The sequence below is a fragment of the Moschus berezovskii genome, chromosome 19, assembly GCF_049115385.1.
Source record: "Moschus berezovskii isolate FMDL1 chromosome 19, NW_MosBer_1.0, whole genome shotgun sequence".
Lineage (NCBI taxonomy): Eukaryota > Metazoa > Chordata > Mammalia > Artiodactyla > Moschidae > Moschus > Moschus berezovskii.
This window is the reverse complement of record NC_142478.1, coordinates 57096261-57112885: the sequence shown is the minus strand read 5'-3', so window position 1 is coordinate 57112885 and position 16625 is coordinate 57096261. Positions and strand designations below refer to the sequence as shown.

General features: G+C 50.0%; 1 protein-coding gene across 4 annotated transcripts in view; it reads right to left on the bottom strand.

The window, feature by feature from the left end:
* Window positions 1–3: 3 nt before the first annotated feature.
* CAMKK2 (calcium/calmodulin dependent protein kinase kinase 2) overlaps window positions 4–16625 on the bottom strand; it is a 53449-nt gene continuing 36827 nt past the window's right edge. The window contains exons 12-17 of one of the 4 annotated variants that reach the window (XM_055404437.2): window positions 13980–14053; window positions 13806–13893; window positions 12590–12718; window positions 7887–7987; window positions 7330–7372; window positions 5–4558 (exon numbers count right to left, since the gene is read on the bottom strand). In XM_055404437.2, coding sequence (XP_055260412.2) covers window positions 4394–4558; window positions 7330–7372; window positions 7887–7987; window positions 12590–12718; window positions 13806–13893; window positions 13980–14053 — 600 coding nt within the window. In that variant the 3' untranslated portion in view covers window positions 5–4393. Of the gene's footprint in view, window positions 4559–7329; window positions 7373–7886; window positions 7988–12589; window positions 12719–13805; window positions 13894–13979; window positions 14054–16625 lie in introns of all 4 variants that reach the window. The other 3 variants (XM_055404438.2, XM_055404439.2, XM_055404440.2) reach the window with 3 other exon arrangements.

The window sequence follows — 16625 nt, the reverse complement described above, 5'->3', positions numbered from 1 at the left end:
TGCCTGCTTGAACACACAGATCAGATGGAGCGGGACTGTTTAGGAAAAGTTTATTCTCTTGCAGGCTAAGGAGTCATAATAGTTGCTGAAGTGAGAGAGACTTCTTATAGCCCCCCTCTTTCTAAAGATGGGGTGAGGGCTGGGGGTGGCACTGATCTTGAATTCACCAGAATTGCCTTGCGTTCTGCTAACAGCCCCACTTGTTGGCACTCCTTGGCGCTGCCTCTTAAGTAGAGCTTTTTCAACCTTGCATCCATGGATGACCTTCCAGGAGATTCTGAAACCCCTAAAACTCTGCAAAGTAAGGCACCTGTGGGCATGTCTTCTCGCTTTCATCAGATTCTCTGTGCGGGGAGGGGAGTCTTTAAATAGCAACAGCTGCTCTTGACTTGAAGGCCAGTATTTCAGGGCTGTTATTTCTGCAATAACGGAACAGGAGTCTTTCAGACTTCATCCACTGTCCCCTGATAACAGAGAACTGAAGTTGAAAACCAGTAATGCAGTGCCGTGGGCTGGATTCACATTTGAAGTGCAGGGAACCTTCAGCCCACAGTCTGGAGAAAGCAGCAGTTCTAAAACAGTCTCTAGACGTCATGAAAACTGGCAACCATCAAGGCTCTGCAGAACACTGAATTAGCTGATAAATTCGGAGCCTTTTCTGAGCCTGTTTACAGATGATGACCCGTAAAATGGGCTCAATACCCACCTTATGCGGTGAAGTGTCACGTTGTATGACTGCCCACAGGATGTATTCAGTGTGTGATTAAAACTGCTCCCATAGTAGTTCACCTGTTTGGTCTCCACCAGAAGAATCAGTGAGCTGCCCCAGAGCAGTGCGTTGCAAACTTCAGCATCAAGTGTGTCACCTGGAGGTCTTGTTTAAATGGGGCCTGGGAATCTGAATTGCTAAGCCACTCCCAGGTGACGCTGATACTACTGATGTGGGGACCACCCTCTTAGTAGGAAGGTACTCTCGTGCTCAGTCGTGTCCGACTCTTTTTGACCCCATGGACTGTGGCCCACCAGGCTCCTCTGTCCCTGCAATTTTCCAGGCAAGAATATTGGAACGGGTTGCCATTTCCTACTCCAGGGGATCTTCTGGATCCAGGGATTGAGTCCTCATCTCCTGTGTCTCTGCATTGGCAGGTGGATTCTTTACCACTGCACCACCTAGGAAGACCCAGGGAGGTACCAGGACATAATTAGGGATTTGGTGAGTACATCAGCCCTGACTTGGGCATTCAATTTTGCTGTCAGCCTAAGGGAGGAAAACAGACATGAGGACAGATGACCTCAAGACCACTGACCTAATCAAAAAACCAAAAAACATCCCAAAGAGGCCCAGACTTTGCACCATTTTGCTTTTTATTTCAAGTTTACAGAGAAGCTTAAACATTTGTGGAAAAACACTGAAGGCTTATTTTTCTCTTAAGTTTATGTACTTTTCAGTGATAAATACACAGTATTTAACTTTGTACACCTGATAAAAGGAAAATGCATAGTAGAAAGGATCAGAAATAAAACAGAAGCATCGGGCATGACATCAACCACAGAATAGAAAAATCAGTAGTCCCATGAAACTTGGCCTGTAAAGCTGGAGAGAAGATTGAAATCAACGACCTTGAAACTTTCCCTAGCACCTTGGAAGCGAGTGGAGGTCTTGGTTCTTCCCCCTGGTGACATGAAGCGCCCTTTTGGAAGATGGGTGAGAGCGACAGGTGGAGCCTATGTGTCTAAATTGCACAGTTCTTTGCCTCGTCCTGAATGGCTTGGAGGACGAGAGCCCTAGCTTACGAGAAAGGCCAGACCAGCAGGTAGATGGCCTCTCCGGCCCCAAGTGCCAGCAAGGAGCTAGATAAGGCTTTATTGGAGCCACTGGCCAGGCTGTGGAACAGATGGGGAAGTGAAACAGGGTGGAAGAAAGATGGGTGGAGAACATGTGCTTCTTCAAGGCCACAGGTGCAGGCCACCGCTTGCTTACAAACTGGTCCCACAGATGAGCCAGGAATGGAAGAGAAGGATAGGCATCCTTTTTGCTTACCTAGAAAAGCTGCTCATAACAGCTTCTGCCCTTTCCTGACAGAGTTGGCTTTGGGAAAAAAATCAGTGTTTGTGCTCTAAGAGTGGAGACAAGCCCCAAGAGTCTGCGCTCCAAGTAGCTCTAATGCTTTCTGTTACAGCCCTCTCTGCTCATCCTTTTCTCAGTGGGGTGGTTCTTTTCCACAGCTTTCTTTGGTGTTTCTTAGTGTGTTAAAAAAAGAAAAACGATAGTAATGAGCATGGGCCTCCCCCAACCCACCTGCCTGAACAGTTCAGTGCTGTCTGATCGCTGGCTTTCCACATGTGAAATCGTCGATGGAGAGTTTCATGGTGGGAGAAATGGCATCGCCCGATGCAGCTGTGTAAACGCAGGAGTTCTGCAGAGGCTCTGCATGCTACCAGCCCCCACCCCTCCAGGCGAGCCCCCCACTACCAGGTCAGCGTCCACATGGACTAAGACAAAGAGCCAGCTTACTTGAACAACTGCAAGGTGCTTACTGCAAACTAACCAGACCCATTTGTTCCCAGGAAGGGTGGAGCCTGTAGATTTAAGCAAGCACAGGAGGAAGAAGAAGTACTAGATTACAGAAAGAAAGCAAGCAGGCCAGAGGACCCTCCATCAGATGGGTGTCCTTGGCTCTTGGAAACCAAACTTCTCTAACTCTGTACTGCTTATAAGGTAGAAAGAAGAGTCTGGCTAAATGACAATCAAGAGTTTATGAAGATCTGCGGAAGCTCTGTGAATGCACTTGGCAGCAGACACAAGACCTGCTGCTCTGTCTCTGCAGAAAGTGCCCCTTTCAACACAAATCAGCCTGAAACTACAGGAGAGCTCATGCTTCTGATCCCGATTACCGACACTATTTTCCCCAAGGCAGATTCCACAAAGCACTGGGAATCCCCCAGGCAAAGTCCTTCCAATTTTCCTCCTCCTGAACTTCACAGTTACCCACACAAGACTCTGGAATAAGTCACACTTGAACTGCATCCAAACTTCCCAATGTTAGTTGGAAGTCAAAAACATAAACTTTTTTCTTTCTGGACTGCTGGCTACAAAAGGGGACTTCCTTCGCCAAGCCCTGGTTGCCTTGGACCCAAGGACTGCTGCAGGTTTCAAGAATCTTCTCTAAAAGGGTATCCTACAGTTACTGTTTAGATCCTAACAGAGCTTTGCTAATAAGGATGATCATTTATGTCTCAGTTGAATGAAATTATTTCCTAACTAGCCCTCCACAAACTGGATAACTGTTTGTTTCACTGACTACAACAATCAGCTAGTGCTGAAGAAGAAAACAGAATCTTAGCAGCCTCTAGAATACACAGGTTATAAGCAAGCTGAGCTGCTAATATACAGGATAGATGTCATTGGCGCTAACTCTGATCACACACCTGAAGCCATGGGATAGCTCCTGGAAGCTCGAAATGATTTCTGAACTGCTCAAGAGTTCAGACTAGTTAGAAAATTGAAAGTATTTGTTGTTTTTGTTTACTCTTAAGCCATGTAATGTACATGGAAGTGTAGGATTTAATGTCACCCTGAAGTTTCTGTAATTTAACAAGAGATTGACTAGAGTTCCTTCAACTATTTAAGAAAAGTTTCAGCTCTGAGCAGCTGTCATAAACACACTCATTCAGTCCTTGAGGGGAGATGTCCCACCATAACCACTGAATGCCCTTCTGGGAATGGAAAATCCGCACCCCCCCTCCCCCTCCCCCTGCCAAGCTCTTATGTATCAAGCCCTTTCCATTTTCCTGATTACAGCTCTACTCATTAAAAAAATTTATAGTCCTTCTTAGGAATAAGTTGCATCGAATCAGGCTGCAGCTACTGAGGGCTAGCCCTGTCCTGACTCCATGAATCCACATTCTAGAAGGTGCCACGGTTTGGGGTTTTGCATGACGTCACACCTCCTTTTCCTCTCCCTTTGAAATGCAGCCAAGTGTGGCCTCCAACCACACCACCAGAGTTTCCTGCCAGTTATTCCCGACGTTCAAACCTCACACACATTCACTTGGTATCTCTTGACACCATTCTGAGTTCACAAGGAAGGATTTTTGGCATAAAAACGTCTTAAAAAGCAATTGTCCCCAATGCATGTGGCTTTGGGTCTGCAACTCCTCACACCCGCCCATTCAGCCAGCCAGCGGCCAAAGTTGATGTCATGGAGTCGTCTTTTTTTTTTTTTGTCCCCTTTAAAACAAGAAAGAAATCAAACAAACTAAAAACAAAACCACCAGAGATGACGGTCAAGGCTCTACACACGTGCTCGGTTTCCCGTAGGACATGCTGCTATGGAAACACAGGGCACCGCCAGCGGAGGAGAGACGTGCATGCGCAGTCGCGGTCCGGTGGCTACTCCATCACCGCGTCCGGCCGCGCAGGATGAGTGCGCTCTAGGGAGCTGGGGCCTGGGACCCCCCAACTCTCCATGCCAGGGCAGCCTTTCATGAGAGCACTTCCTCCTCCCCTACGGGGGCCGGGTCGGGGCCCTGGAGGCTGTCTTCGCTGCCTTGCTTCCTGCTCACCAAACAAAAAAACCCACATTAAGTCCTGGGGCGATGCAAGCAGGGCCCTGAACCGTCTCTGGCGGTCCTGCACTGCCTGGACCGTTATTTGCTTCTGTTTTTAGAGTCTCTCCCCCTTTTTTCTTGCTTATGTGAAAGTTTCAGAGGAAACTTTCCATCCCTTTGGTAAATGGAAAACCAGCATCATGTGCCAAAAATAGCAAGGAATATAAACTATAAACATAGATGGGAACCTATGGGCTGACACCTAAAATCATGGCACAGAACATAGGTCGTATGGGCTCCACACTGGGGGCTGTTCACAGAGAATTTAGGCATCTTCGCTTCCCCTGCTTTAGGCTCGAAGCTCTTGCAGGGCAGGAACCGTGACTTTCTTCAGTCTCCAGGTGTGTTTCGTGGGGGACACGAGCAGGACCACCCGACTTGGCCTGGCACAAAGCCAGCCTTCAGGAAATGGTTATCAACAGAAATGTGCTGAGCACACAGGCCCAAGGGATGCCTCCGACAGAGAGAAGGGCCCTCATCTTGGCAATGTGTGACCAGAGCAGAAGAGACTAGGTTGGTGGAAATGTCCCCATGTCCCCAAGAGGCCATACCCTGAAGTGCCCCCAGCTAGATCTGCCTGGGGTGATGGACGCGGGCCATGTGATGGGAAATGTGAGGGAAAGTCCCTAAGGAGAGGCCCAAACCCTTTAACAACAGGAAGCAAAGAATGCCCGTCCTAAGGAGAGCCACTGGGCTTGCCACACAGGACTGGTATCTATTGCGTGCCTTTGGCCAGAAGGGGAACTGCCCTGTGCATGAGGCAAGGGCATGATGTCCGTACATTCCCAGGAAGAAACTCCTCTTTGTTTAAAAATCACACACATTGGCTATTATGTTTCTGCCAAAGAAGAGAGGGTCAAGTCTCTGGGGAGGAGAGATATAACTGGATATCCAGTGAGGCCCAACAGCTGTCTACTCATACCGGCTGGTCTCACTGCTGACGGGCCATGGGCCCAAGGCCTCCAAAGACTGCCTAAGCGCTTAAGAGCTCCAGAGTGATGGACCACTGGGACAAGCAAAAGCATCCACCCGTGGGCTAAGGGCAAGGGCAGTTAATCCCCAGGTGCTTCTGGGACGGAGATGAGGGAAGAGAGAGGCAGTAAGGTCTTTGGGGCCAATCTCAGTCTTTGGTGTCCTGCAACTTTGATCTCATTAAAAACAGAAGATGAAATAAACAGACTTGCACAAAAAGGGAGGCAAACGGTAAAACAGGTTGAGAAGAGAAGGGACAAGTACAGGCCAGCCCACTAGGCTTCAACCTGCGACCTTGTTAAGGCTCACACTGTAAGTGGGGCCACCTAATCACGCGGCTATAGAGATGCCTGAGAACACTGTGGCAGGGATGGAGGCAGCCTTCACATGCTGTCCATGATTGGTTCTGAGGACTAACTGCCATTTTCCCTGCTCTGGAAGAGCATAAATGATCCACAAATGGTCTTCCTACGTTACTGTATGAGCACCTGGCTCCTATGGTGGCCAAGAAATTTCATCTCATAAGCCAACTCCTAACAAACAAATGCCGCTTGCACAGGCATCATTCAGGGCAGCATTATTCACGCGTGACAGTCCCCAAAGTGGAAAATGTATTCATCACCAAATGAATGGAGGACCAAAGTGTGGGTATATCCATACAACGGAACATGATCGAGCCATAAAAAGGAATGAAGTTGACACATGCTGCACCACAGATGAACCTCAGAAACATTAAGCTGAGTGAAAGAAGCCAGACACAAAGGCCACATACTGTATGATTCCATTTATGTGAAACGTCCAGAATATGTAAATCTATAGAAAATGCAAGTAGCCTCGTGCTGGCTGGGGAACTGGGGAGTTGGGTGGTGAGAGACGAGGGTACAGAGTTTCTTCTTGAGCTAATGAAAATATTCTAAAACTGACTGTAGTGATGGTTACACAACTTGGCAAATATATTAAACTCTATTGAGTTATATACTTTAAATGGGTGAAGTATATGGTATGTGACTTATAGCTCAACACAGCAGCTTGTAAGACTTAGAAATGATTGCCTGGAGCTCCCAACTGAGAATGAGGTAGTGAGCTAGGCTCAGTGGGCAGAGTCCCAGGACTGCTATCCTGTCACAGGCATGGGGGAGGGGGAATGATCATCCTGTCTTCTCAGGCTTGCGGGGACAGAAATGCTCCTCTGTCCTGGGAGATGCTGGGACGGCTAAGCTGGGCATGTGTTTGGAAGAGGATGGCGGACTCGGGGGAATAGGTCCAGATCCTCCTCCGAACCAGGGGAGCTTTCACACTCATTTGCAACAGGCTGGATGGGGACTTGTTTTCTAGGTCTTAACCCATCAGAGAAGAAGGGGCAGATGCTGGAGAGCCCTAGGGGGGAGCCCCTGAGCACAGCATGCCTGCTCTAGGCTCTGACCACCAGCCCAGATCAGGAGCGGCCTCAGCCCATGACATAGCTTCAAGGCCGCTGACGTGCACCGAGCCTAGGTGGGAGCCAGACTAGGTCTAAGACCCGGGTGAGTTCACAGGCATTCCGGGTGGAGCGCCATGCACCCGCAGCCCCAGCCCACATGCACGACCCGCCACCGGGTCCAAGCCCCTGGATGCCCCGTTTTCCTCCTGGGTCTGGAGGCCCCGGGCTGGAAGGAAGGTCCGCCTGGGTGCAGATGCCCCGTGCTCTGCAGCTGCCCCCGCCCCCAGGCCCCGGCAGAGGCGAAGGCACAGGCAGGCAGGTGTTACCTTGGACTCAGACAGGGGCTCACACTCCCTGGTTGGTTTTTTGCTGGAATCGCCAGAGGGGAGGGAAAAGGGAAGTGAGATGGGACACTTGGCACACATGGCATGCCTGTCCCCCAACCCCCAGAGACACTCAGACCCCAAACACCAGCTTCACGGAGTTGTTGCCACGGTGGTCAGGAGCAGGACACCCCCCGTCACTGTGAGACATTTTGGTGGTCCCATGAGTGAGACTGGCCTTGCTCACTCATCATGGGGTCACAATCCCACCATCAAGCATGCATGCTCTGGGGTCTAACAGCCTGATAATCAACCATTCTCCCAACCCTGTTAAAATGCATGTACCCCCAGAGAAAGGTAAAAGTTCCCTGTGGATTAGCTGTCAGTCAAGGAGGCGGGCTGGGTCCAGGATGGGGCAAAAGCCAAAGCCAGCAGCTTTGCTCTGACTCCCCCAGAGAGCCTGGCAGGGCTGATCTGAGTCTGGACATCACTGCTGAGAGAATGGGCCCAGAGATGGTGGGGCAGGGCGGCCTCCAGCTCCCCACCCCGGGGATACCCACCTGAGCAGGTTTCCAGGTGCTGACAAGGAACGCTCCTCCCGCCGGCTGCCCTCAAACGGGTTCCCAAAGGAGCGTTTTCGTATCATGGTCTTCACCAGGATCTGGAAAGGAGAGGAGGCGGCTCAGCCACCTGGGGGTGGGGGGACTCCAGGCAACAGCCTCCCTCGTGCCATAGCACAAGTCTCCCATCTTCCTCCCTTCCCCTCCCTTCGTTCCTACCCTCCCCCGCCCCCACGCACACACACACCCTGCCCCCTGCCAGTTCCCAGTCACCAAGTCTCACTGGCCCACAGCCAGAATCTTCCACGGCTCCCTGGCTGTCAACAAGATAAGGTCTAAACTCCTCAGTCTGACATCCAGAGCCTGTCACAGTGTAGTCTTGGCCTACCCAATTGCAGGAGAGCTGGCCTGCACTGTTTGTCCAGTGTCTGTGGTACCATCTGTCTCACCTGAGCCATCGCTGGACAGGCCCTCCTGGCCCATCAACCTGTCTCCTCTTCAAGGCGAGGCTTTTACTGTCGGTGAAAGCCATCTACAACCACCCCAACAGGCAACCAATTATTGCTTCCCAGGTATAATCTAGAGGGAGGGGGATCACTGCACTTTTAGTTTAAATGTAATTCACACGGCTTAAAATTCACCACTTTAAAGTGTACAGTTCAATGGTTTTTAGTATATTCACATCACCACTATCTAATTTCAGAACATTTACATCACTGCCAAGAGAAACCCAGTACCCATTAGCAGCCACCCCCATTCCTCCTCCCCAGTCCCTGGCAACCACCAATCCACTTTCTGTTTCTATGGGTTTGTCTTTTCTCATTTCATATAAATGGAATCATTCAGTATGTAGCCTTTGGGGTCTGGCTTCTTTTACTCAGCAAGCATGATGTTTTCAAAGTCTACCATGTTGCACTGCTTTATTCCTTTTTATGACCTGGTCACTGAACTGAACTGAATAATCCTTTGTGTGGATACACCATATTTTGCTCATTTGTTCATCCACTGGTAGATATTTGGACTGTTTATGCTTTGGGGCTATTGTGACTAATGCTACTATGTACATCTGTGTACAAAACTTTGTGTGGACATACTTTCCACACAAAATGTTTTCATTTCTCGGGTGTACACCTAGGAGAGGAATTCTTAGATCATCTGGTAACTCTGTAACATTTAAGGAGCTGCCCGACTGTCTTCTACAGTGGCTGCGCTGTTCTACAGTCCCAGGAGCAATACAAAAGGGTCCCAGTTCCTCACACGGGGGCTGCATCTTTGTTAAGGATGAGAAGCTTTGGTCCCAGTCTAAGGAGCTGAGGCGACATCCCCGGATAGAGGGTGGCCCATCCACAGGTTGGGGTAATGTGAGGGTAAATGAGGTCAGAGGTCCTGAAAGCCCTACTAAGCCTGAGAGGCGCTAGGAGCCGGCCTGTCCACAGCCATGAGATGGAACTCTTTGGTGTCCCCCACCCACCGGGAGACAGACAGGGTCCGCAGCTTGGTTGGGAAACACCTGCCAGAGGAGGGGATCTTTGGGGAAAGGGTCAGTATCCCTCCATCAAGTCCCTCAGCCACTGCTCAGCTTCCCTCCTCTGCCTCCCAGTCTGCCCCTTAGCCCATCCTTTTTTTTTTTAAAGTTAATTTGGCTGCATCAGATCTTTAGTTGTGGCTCGAGGGGGTCTTCACTGCATCATGTGGGATCGTTTGTGGCCGTGCACTGACTCTCTAGTTGGGGTGCACGGGCTCCAAAGCATGTGGGCTCGGTAGTTGGAGTGCAAGGCCTTAGCTGCAGAAGCATGTGGGATCTTAGTTCCCTGACCAAGGACTGAACCCGTGTCCCCTGCACTGCAAGGCAGATTCTTAACCACTGGACCATCAGGGAAGTCTCTCGCTCTGTCCTTTCTGAAATCTATATCTGATTCTCTCACGCCCTGACTTGGTATCTCTCACCCACATGAGTTTGGAACTTAACCTGTTACGGGCCACGGAGCCATTGAAGGTTCATGGTGATGCTTTTGGCTGCAGTAGTTCATGAAGGAATTTTCAAAGAAGTGGCCTCAACACCTGTAAGGCTCTGGCCTCTCTTCCAAGCAAAGTATGATGTCTCTTCAAGCTGTTTCATATACTAAGCCTCTGGACTTTTTAAAAAAGATGTTCATGCTAAAAGAGTAGGGGGAAGTGTTTTTAAAAACCACTGATTTACTAAAAGGTGGAAACCACCAAATGTCCATCAACTGATGAATAGATAAAATATGCTCTATCCCTACAACGGAACACTATTCAGCCCTAAAAAGGAATGACTGGGTACAATGTGGATGAATCTTGAAAACATTATGTTGAGTGAAAGAAACCAGACACAAAAGGCTACTTACTGTACCATTCCATTTATATGAAATGTCCAGAATAGGCAAATCTATAGAAACAGGAAATATCGACTAGTAGATGCCAGGGGTTGGGGTGGTTGGGGAGGGAAGAGTGCGTGACTGTCAACAGGTATGGGGTTTCTCTTGGGGATGATGAAAATGTTTCAGAACTAGAGACGTGATGATTGCACAACACTGTAAATGTATTAAATGCCACTGTATTGTTCACTTCAAAATGGTTAATTTTATATTATACGAATTTTACCTCAATTTAAAGAAAGAAAAGAAAAATGCTGAGATAGGAGAACGAAGGCTATGCCCCTTGACAAGCACGCATGGTGCCTCCCTTGCCAAGGCCCAAGCTCTGTTCCTTTAACATATGGACCTGTTTCACTCCCCCAGTGAGCCTGGCCAGCCCTCAGGACCCAGCGGGAGGGGCTCCTACCCTGCAAAGCCTCCCAGTCCCACTCCTCTCCCCACTGGCCTGTCACTGTGTGGACACTCAGTGTGTGATGACACCAGAGGGTGATTCTTTCTTTCCAGGTTCATCTTCCTCAAGAGGTCAGGAGCCCTAAGAGGGCTAGCACTGTCCTGTGCTCATCTCTGTAACCTCGTGCCTGGCACACACAGCTAAAGCCCCACAGCCTCCTTGTCCCCCAAAATTCAGTCTCCATGTGGGACTTTCCCAAGGCCAACACTGATCATGCCACTCCCCTGAATCAAATCCTGCAGGTGCTTCCCACACTTCTGGGACCAAGATTTAAATTTCTGCTGTGGCCTCAGGACTTGTGTGCTCTGGCCCCACCTCCTGTCCAGCCTCATGCCACCCTCCCTCCACCTCCTTTGCCCTGTTTCAACTGCCCTGACTTTCTTAAGGTTCCTTGTGGGCCTAGCTGCCTCCCAACAGAGGGTCGCTGCATTTGCTGCTCCCTTTTCAGGAACACCCCACCCTTTACCCTCTAGGCCTGAACACCCCACCATCCTCTTACCACAGGCCTTCCAGGAGGCTTTCTCCAACCCATCACCTGGGCTGCATCCCCCCTAGGAAGTTCCCCTCGCAGCCCCTCTGTTACTTGCACATTTACTTGTTGGTTCTTTGCCCAACATCTGCAGGCACCATCTTGGTTGTATTCACCTCTGTATTCCCTGCTCCCACCACAGGCCTGAGACACCACTCAGTGTTCAAGAAGTATTTCCTGAATAATCAATGCCTATTTCAGACCTCCAGGATCAGACGCCTTCTCCCAAGAATATTCACAACCAGGAACAGAATAACCCATGGCAGGTGCTGGGAGCCCAACGTCAGCTGCCTTCCCCACCGCAGGCTCAGGACATGGGTGTGGCGGGAAGGAGCAGGTGGGTGTGGGTGAGTGTTCAACAGTGAAGACCATGCAGAGGCCCTTGGTGGGGGAGGAGGAGGAGGATGTGAAGAGATCCCCCAGGGCTCAGGTTCTAGAGGGAGAGAGAAAGTGTGTGGGGAAGCAGAGGGCGAGGTGCAAAGCTGGGAGCGAAGGAGCCAGCACTGGGGCTCCTAAGGTCACTCGAGGCTGGACGCAGTATCTGGTCCCCCCGCAGAGCCCAGGGTCCTGCCTGCTGGGGTTGGTGCTGACCAAACACACCCAGGACTCCCGAGGTGGCCATGGTGAGGCAGCCCACTGGATTCCTCCCCTAGGACTGTTGCCCAACCCCTAGCCCCCTGAGGGTCTCTCTCCTGGAGTCAGACACCCTCTGGGCACAGCCTTGGCACGTGGGTGATTCTCTGAGTCTCCAAGGTGATTCTCTAGCTCCATCTTCCTGGATGAGGACCCAAATTTAAGGCCATAAAAGGGGGTTCAGTAGCCCCTGAGCAAACACCCCCTTCTAGGAGCTGGGAAGAGTCACCCTGTCAGTTGCCCACACTGCAGAGATGGGACGAGCTAAGCCGTCTGCTCTGGGGACAGGAGACCCACTCAGGGGGTAGCCCCTTTTAAGAGACCTTGGCTCCAGCTCCCCCCAGGCACCTGCCCTGGTCCTTCTAAAGCTCCTCCTTCTTCCCTGGACATGCTCTGAAAGCAGAAACTCCATGAGGGGCAGAACAATCCTTAGAGAGGGGCTACCCTGTTTAAGTAACCTGGGACCCAGCTGCAGAGAGAACTCAAGCTAGAAGATGCAGGGGCCACCTGGCCTGCTGTGTGACCAAGGCCCAGGGGCTGGGTGCTGTGGGCGAGGGGCAGACCTGGCCAATTCCTGACTCTCAGGCCCAACATCTGCTTCTCAGTTGCCCGCGCATGTCCTGGTTCGTCCCTGCCAGGCTGCCTGTGGCTCTCTGGCCCTGCTCTTGAGCAGCGGTTCATCCTGCCTTACCACGGTTGCCAGGCTGGGAATGTGTTTGACCGAATTCTCGACCTCCTCTTCGGTCACCTCGACCAGCGTGCAGTTCTCGTCCTCAGATGGCAGCGGCTCCGCCCCATGCCTCGTGACCCAGGGGTGCAGCTTCAACGAAGGACAGGAGGGGTGAGGGGCCGTTGCCACTGGCTCCCAGAGACCCTGCCTGTGAGCAGAGCCAGGGAGGGGACACGGGAGGGGAGAGCCAGTGGCCTGAGGTCAGGGATGCAAGAGAGCAGGCAAGCCAGGCAGAAGGTAGGGGTGAGCCAGGTGGGAGGAAACATGAGATAGATGGAGCCGCGAGGTCAGAATGTGAGCTGGACCGGATTCTCCATCTCGCCCGTGTCTTGGCAGAAGGGCCTAGAATTTGCCATCTGCCTTGCATGGTTGTCTGAGGAGCACCCATCACTCCTGTGCAACTCTCTGTGATGCCTGGAAGGCTCAATTCAGAGCAGGTAGCATCCTTCCCATTTTACAGAAAGGAAAACTGAGGCTCGGGGTGGCACAGGGAGACCACTGAGAAGAACACAATCGGGAGGGGACTTCAGCAGAGGTCTGCCCCCCCCCAACTACCTCCCCCTTGGATCCAAGCCTTTATCTGTAACCTTTTGGGCTTCCCCCTCTTCAACTGCTAGTTAGCTGAGGTGCCTGGTTCCGGAAGCAAATCTCTAGATTTCTGAAAGGTCCATGTGTGTGCACGTGGCTGCAAGGGATCAGTAGGGATCTTATCTAATGCTGCTCTTGCAACATAGCGGAATTCAGCAGGCCAGGGTCAGAGGTAGATGGTCAAATTGCTCACTAACTTCCTCTCACACCCACTGTATTTCCTCAAAGGGAAAGGACGCATCAAGGAAAAGACCCCAAGATTTCGGCAGCCACAGTGGAGCATACAGAGACTCTGGTCTGGTCTGGGGAGGTGGAGGCCATCAATCCAAGCCAAGTGGAGCGAGTGCTAGCTGCCTGGCTGGTAGCAGATCCCACTTCTACAATCACAGTGAACACAAGTCCCATTTCCTCCCCCACCAGCTCCCAGCACCCCAGAGCCACAGGGCATGGGAGGGCAGTGGTGCAAAAGAGGGTGTGGCACTGTAAACAGAGGAATGTGGGGCCTGACCCAGGCAGGGTTGAGCCAAAAAATCCCAAGCAGAGGAGATAGGCTGAGCCCCTGGCACACGCCCCAAGGGGCAGCAGGTACCTTGATCTCTGGCACCACGATCCTCGACTCGGGGTTCTTGTCCAACATGCGCGTGATCAGGTCCTTCAAGTCCTCGGCTATGTCAGGCCTGGGGGGAGGAGATACATCAAGGGTGGGAGACATCACCAAGGGCTCGGAAAAGGTAGCGACTTGCGGTACATGAAGGATACTCACTGATCTGGAAATTCCAGGGCCTGACTCTTGATCTTACTGTGTAAACACATGATCCGCTCGTCCATGAACGGGCACTGCGAAGAGAGGTCAGGGACAGAGCGGCCATCAAGGGCTGGCACAGCTGTCCTGCAAGGGCAGGCGGCACTCCACATGGGTCACAGCAGAGAAAGAAACAGCCCAGCAGCCCAGTCCAGGGAGGAGGCAGTTCCTATTCCCCAGAGATCTAAAAGGACCACGAGTATCTTTCCAGAAGGGTTAGAGCCTTCCTAACTACAATGGCTTTCCTCTGTAGCTGTGCTTTAATTTACCAACATAAAATGTTAGTCACTCAGTCATGTCTGACTCTTTGTGACCCCAAGGACCATAGCCCGCCAGGCTCCTCTGTCCATGGAATTCTCCAGGCAAGAATACTGTAGAGGGTAGCCATTCCCTTCTTTAGGGGATCTTCCTGACCTAGGAATTGCACCTGGGGCTCTCCCATCGCAGGCAGATTCTTTATTACCATCGGAGCCATCAGGGAAGACCATAAAGCAAAGACCAAAAGCAAACACTCACTTCACCCACCTGCCCTGTGAACATTAATAATACAAAGAACAATACAAAAGACAAAGCAGCAGTAGCTGTGATTGGTGAGGGCTCAGCCTGGGCCAGGCATTGTATTGAGGTTTCTCAGGACCAACATCCCATTTGGCTGTTACCTCTGCCTGGAATGTTCTTCACACCAGTATCTGCATGGCTTGTTTTCTCCCATCATTTAGGTGTCTGATCAAAGCTCAACCTCTCAGGGAGATCTTGCAGAGTTCCTCTCCAAAACAGACACCCACTCCACCTCCATGTGATTTCACCATCGCATCTCCCCTCCTGACATTATATTCCATATGTATTTGGGAGATTTTCCTGGTGGTCAGTGGTTAGGACTCTGCGTTCCCACTGCTAGGGACACAGGTTCAATCCTTGATTGGGGAACTAAGATCCCACATGCCACATAGTGTGGCCAAAACATAAAACCATATGGATTTATTCACTGTTTAATTCCTGCACAGGAATGTCAGCTCCAAGAGGGCATGGATTTTTGTCTGTCTTGCTCACTGCTGACACCCAGTGCCCAAGAACATCCCTGGCACAAAGTAGGGGCTCAATAAATACCTGTTGAATTAATGAATGCTTGAATTATTCTGCTGATCCTCTCAGAAGCCATAAAAAATAGTAAATACTGGACTTTTGTGATGGTCCAGTGGTTAAGAATCTGCCTGTTAATGCAGCAGATCCGGGTTCCATACCTGGTCCAAGAAGATCCCACATGCCACAGGGGAACTAAACCTGTGAGTCACAACTACTGAGCCTGCACTCTAGAAAAGGCATACTGCAACTACTGAGCCCACGTGACACAGCTAGAGTAGCTCCCACTCACCGCAACTAGAGAAAACCTGCGCACAGCAACGAAGACCCGGTGCAGCCAAAAATAAGTAAATAAATAAATAATTTTTAAAATAGTAAATATTATTCTCATTTTACAGAAGAGAAAAAACAGAAGCTCAGAGAGGTGCCATGTCCTAGGAAGCATGAAACTGAGATTTAAGCCTAGACTGTAGCCTGAAGCCTGTTCACACACCACCTCCTGGGTGACAAGGCGATCTTCTCACAGGGGGAAGGGCCTAACCCAGGAGGAACTCAGGGATTGTTTGGGAAAAAGAAACCTTTATGCGGAGTGCTCAAAAGGCTGCAAAAGGTCACAGAAAGTGACCTTGTCTACTCCTGTCCAAGGAAAATGATTCCACGAAAAACAATAACTTAAGATGTCAGGATTGCACAGGTGCATCCATTTGACAACTCATCAAATAATACACTTTTAACGTCTGTAGATACCCTGATATGGAAATTTTAGCCCAAAAGAAAAAAATGAGAGCCACAGATGTGAGCTCTGGCTAATGACTGCACTCTGAAGCATATGTAAGAAGGTATAATTCTTACAACTTGACTACAGGATTGAAACTTTTCTAATCAAATGTTGGGTTGTGGGAAGGAGATAATAAACTCCTTTACTTCCTCATGGGATCAGTTTCTTAAGCTTTCCTCAACAAGAGCATAAGCTCAGGAGAAGGAATAATTCTCACTTTTACTGCTCACATAATCAGTCTGAACTTTAGAATTAAAAATAGAAGCCCTTATATATGAGTAATATAAAAATAACAAAAGAACAACAAAATGAAGACAAACAGCACTCCCTAAATCAATAATGCCAAATGTTTTAAACTCCATTCCAATTCTATTCTTCCAACAACAGCTTCTAGGAACACTGTTGAGAAGAACATCAAAGCAGTACCAGGCTCAGAAAGAAAGACTGCAGTTATTGATTAGTGATGCCTATCTCCTGTTTAGAGGTGGAAAGAGGTGCACATTTGCTGTCCTTGACCTAAATTCATCAACTGTATTTACAACCTCTAGAGCCTCTGCCAAAACCCTGTTTTAGCAGGTTGTCTTTTCACAGATATGACTGTTATGTATAGCTATGTATATCTGGGAAGGCATACTTTTTCATATGCAGATCTAACTGTGGAAATGAAATAACTTTTAAATGAGTAAGTTCTATCTCCCTGCAAGAGTAACTATTAGTCCAAGGGAGCCACCCACAACACCCAGGACACA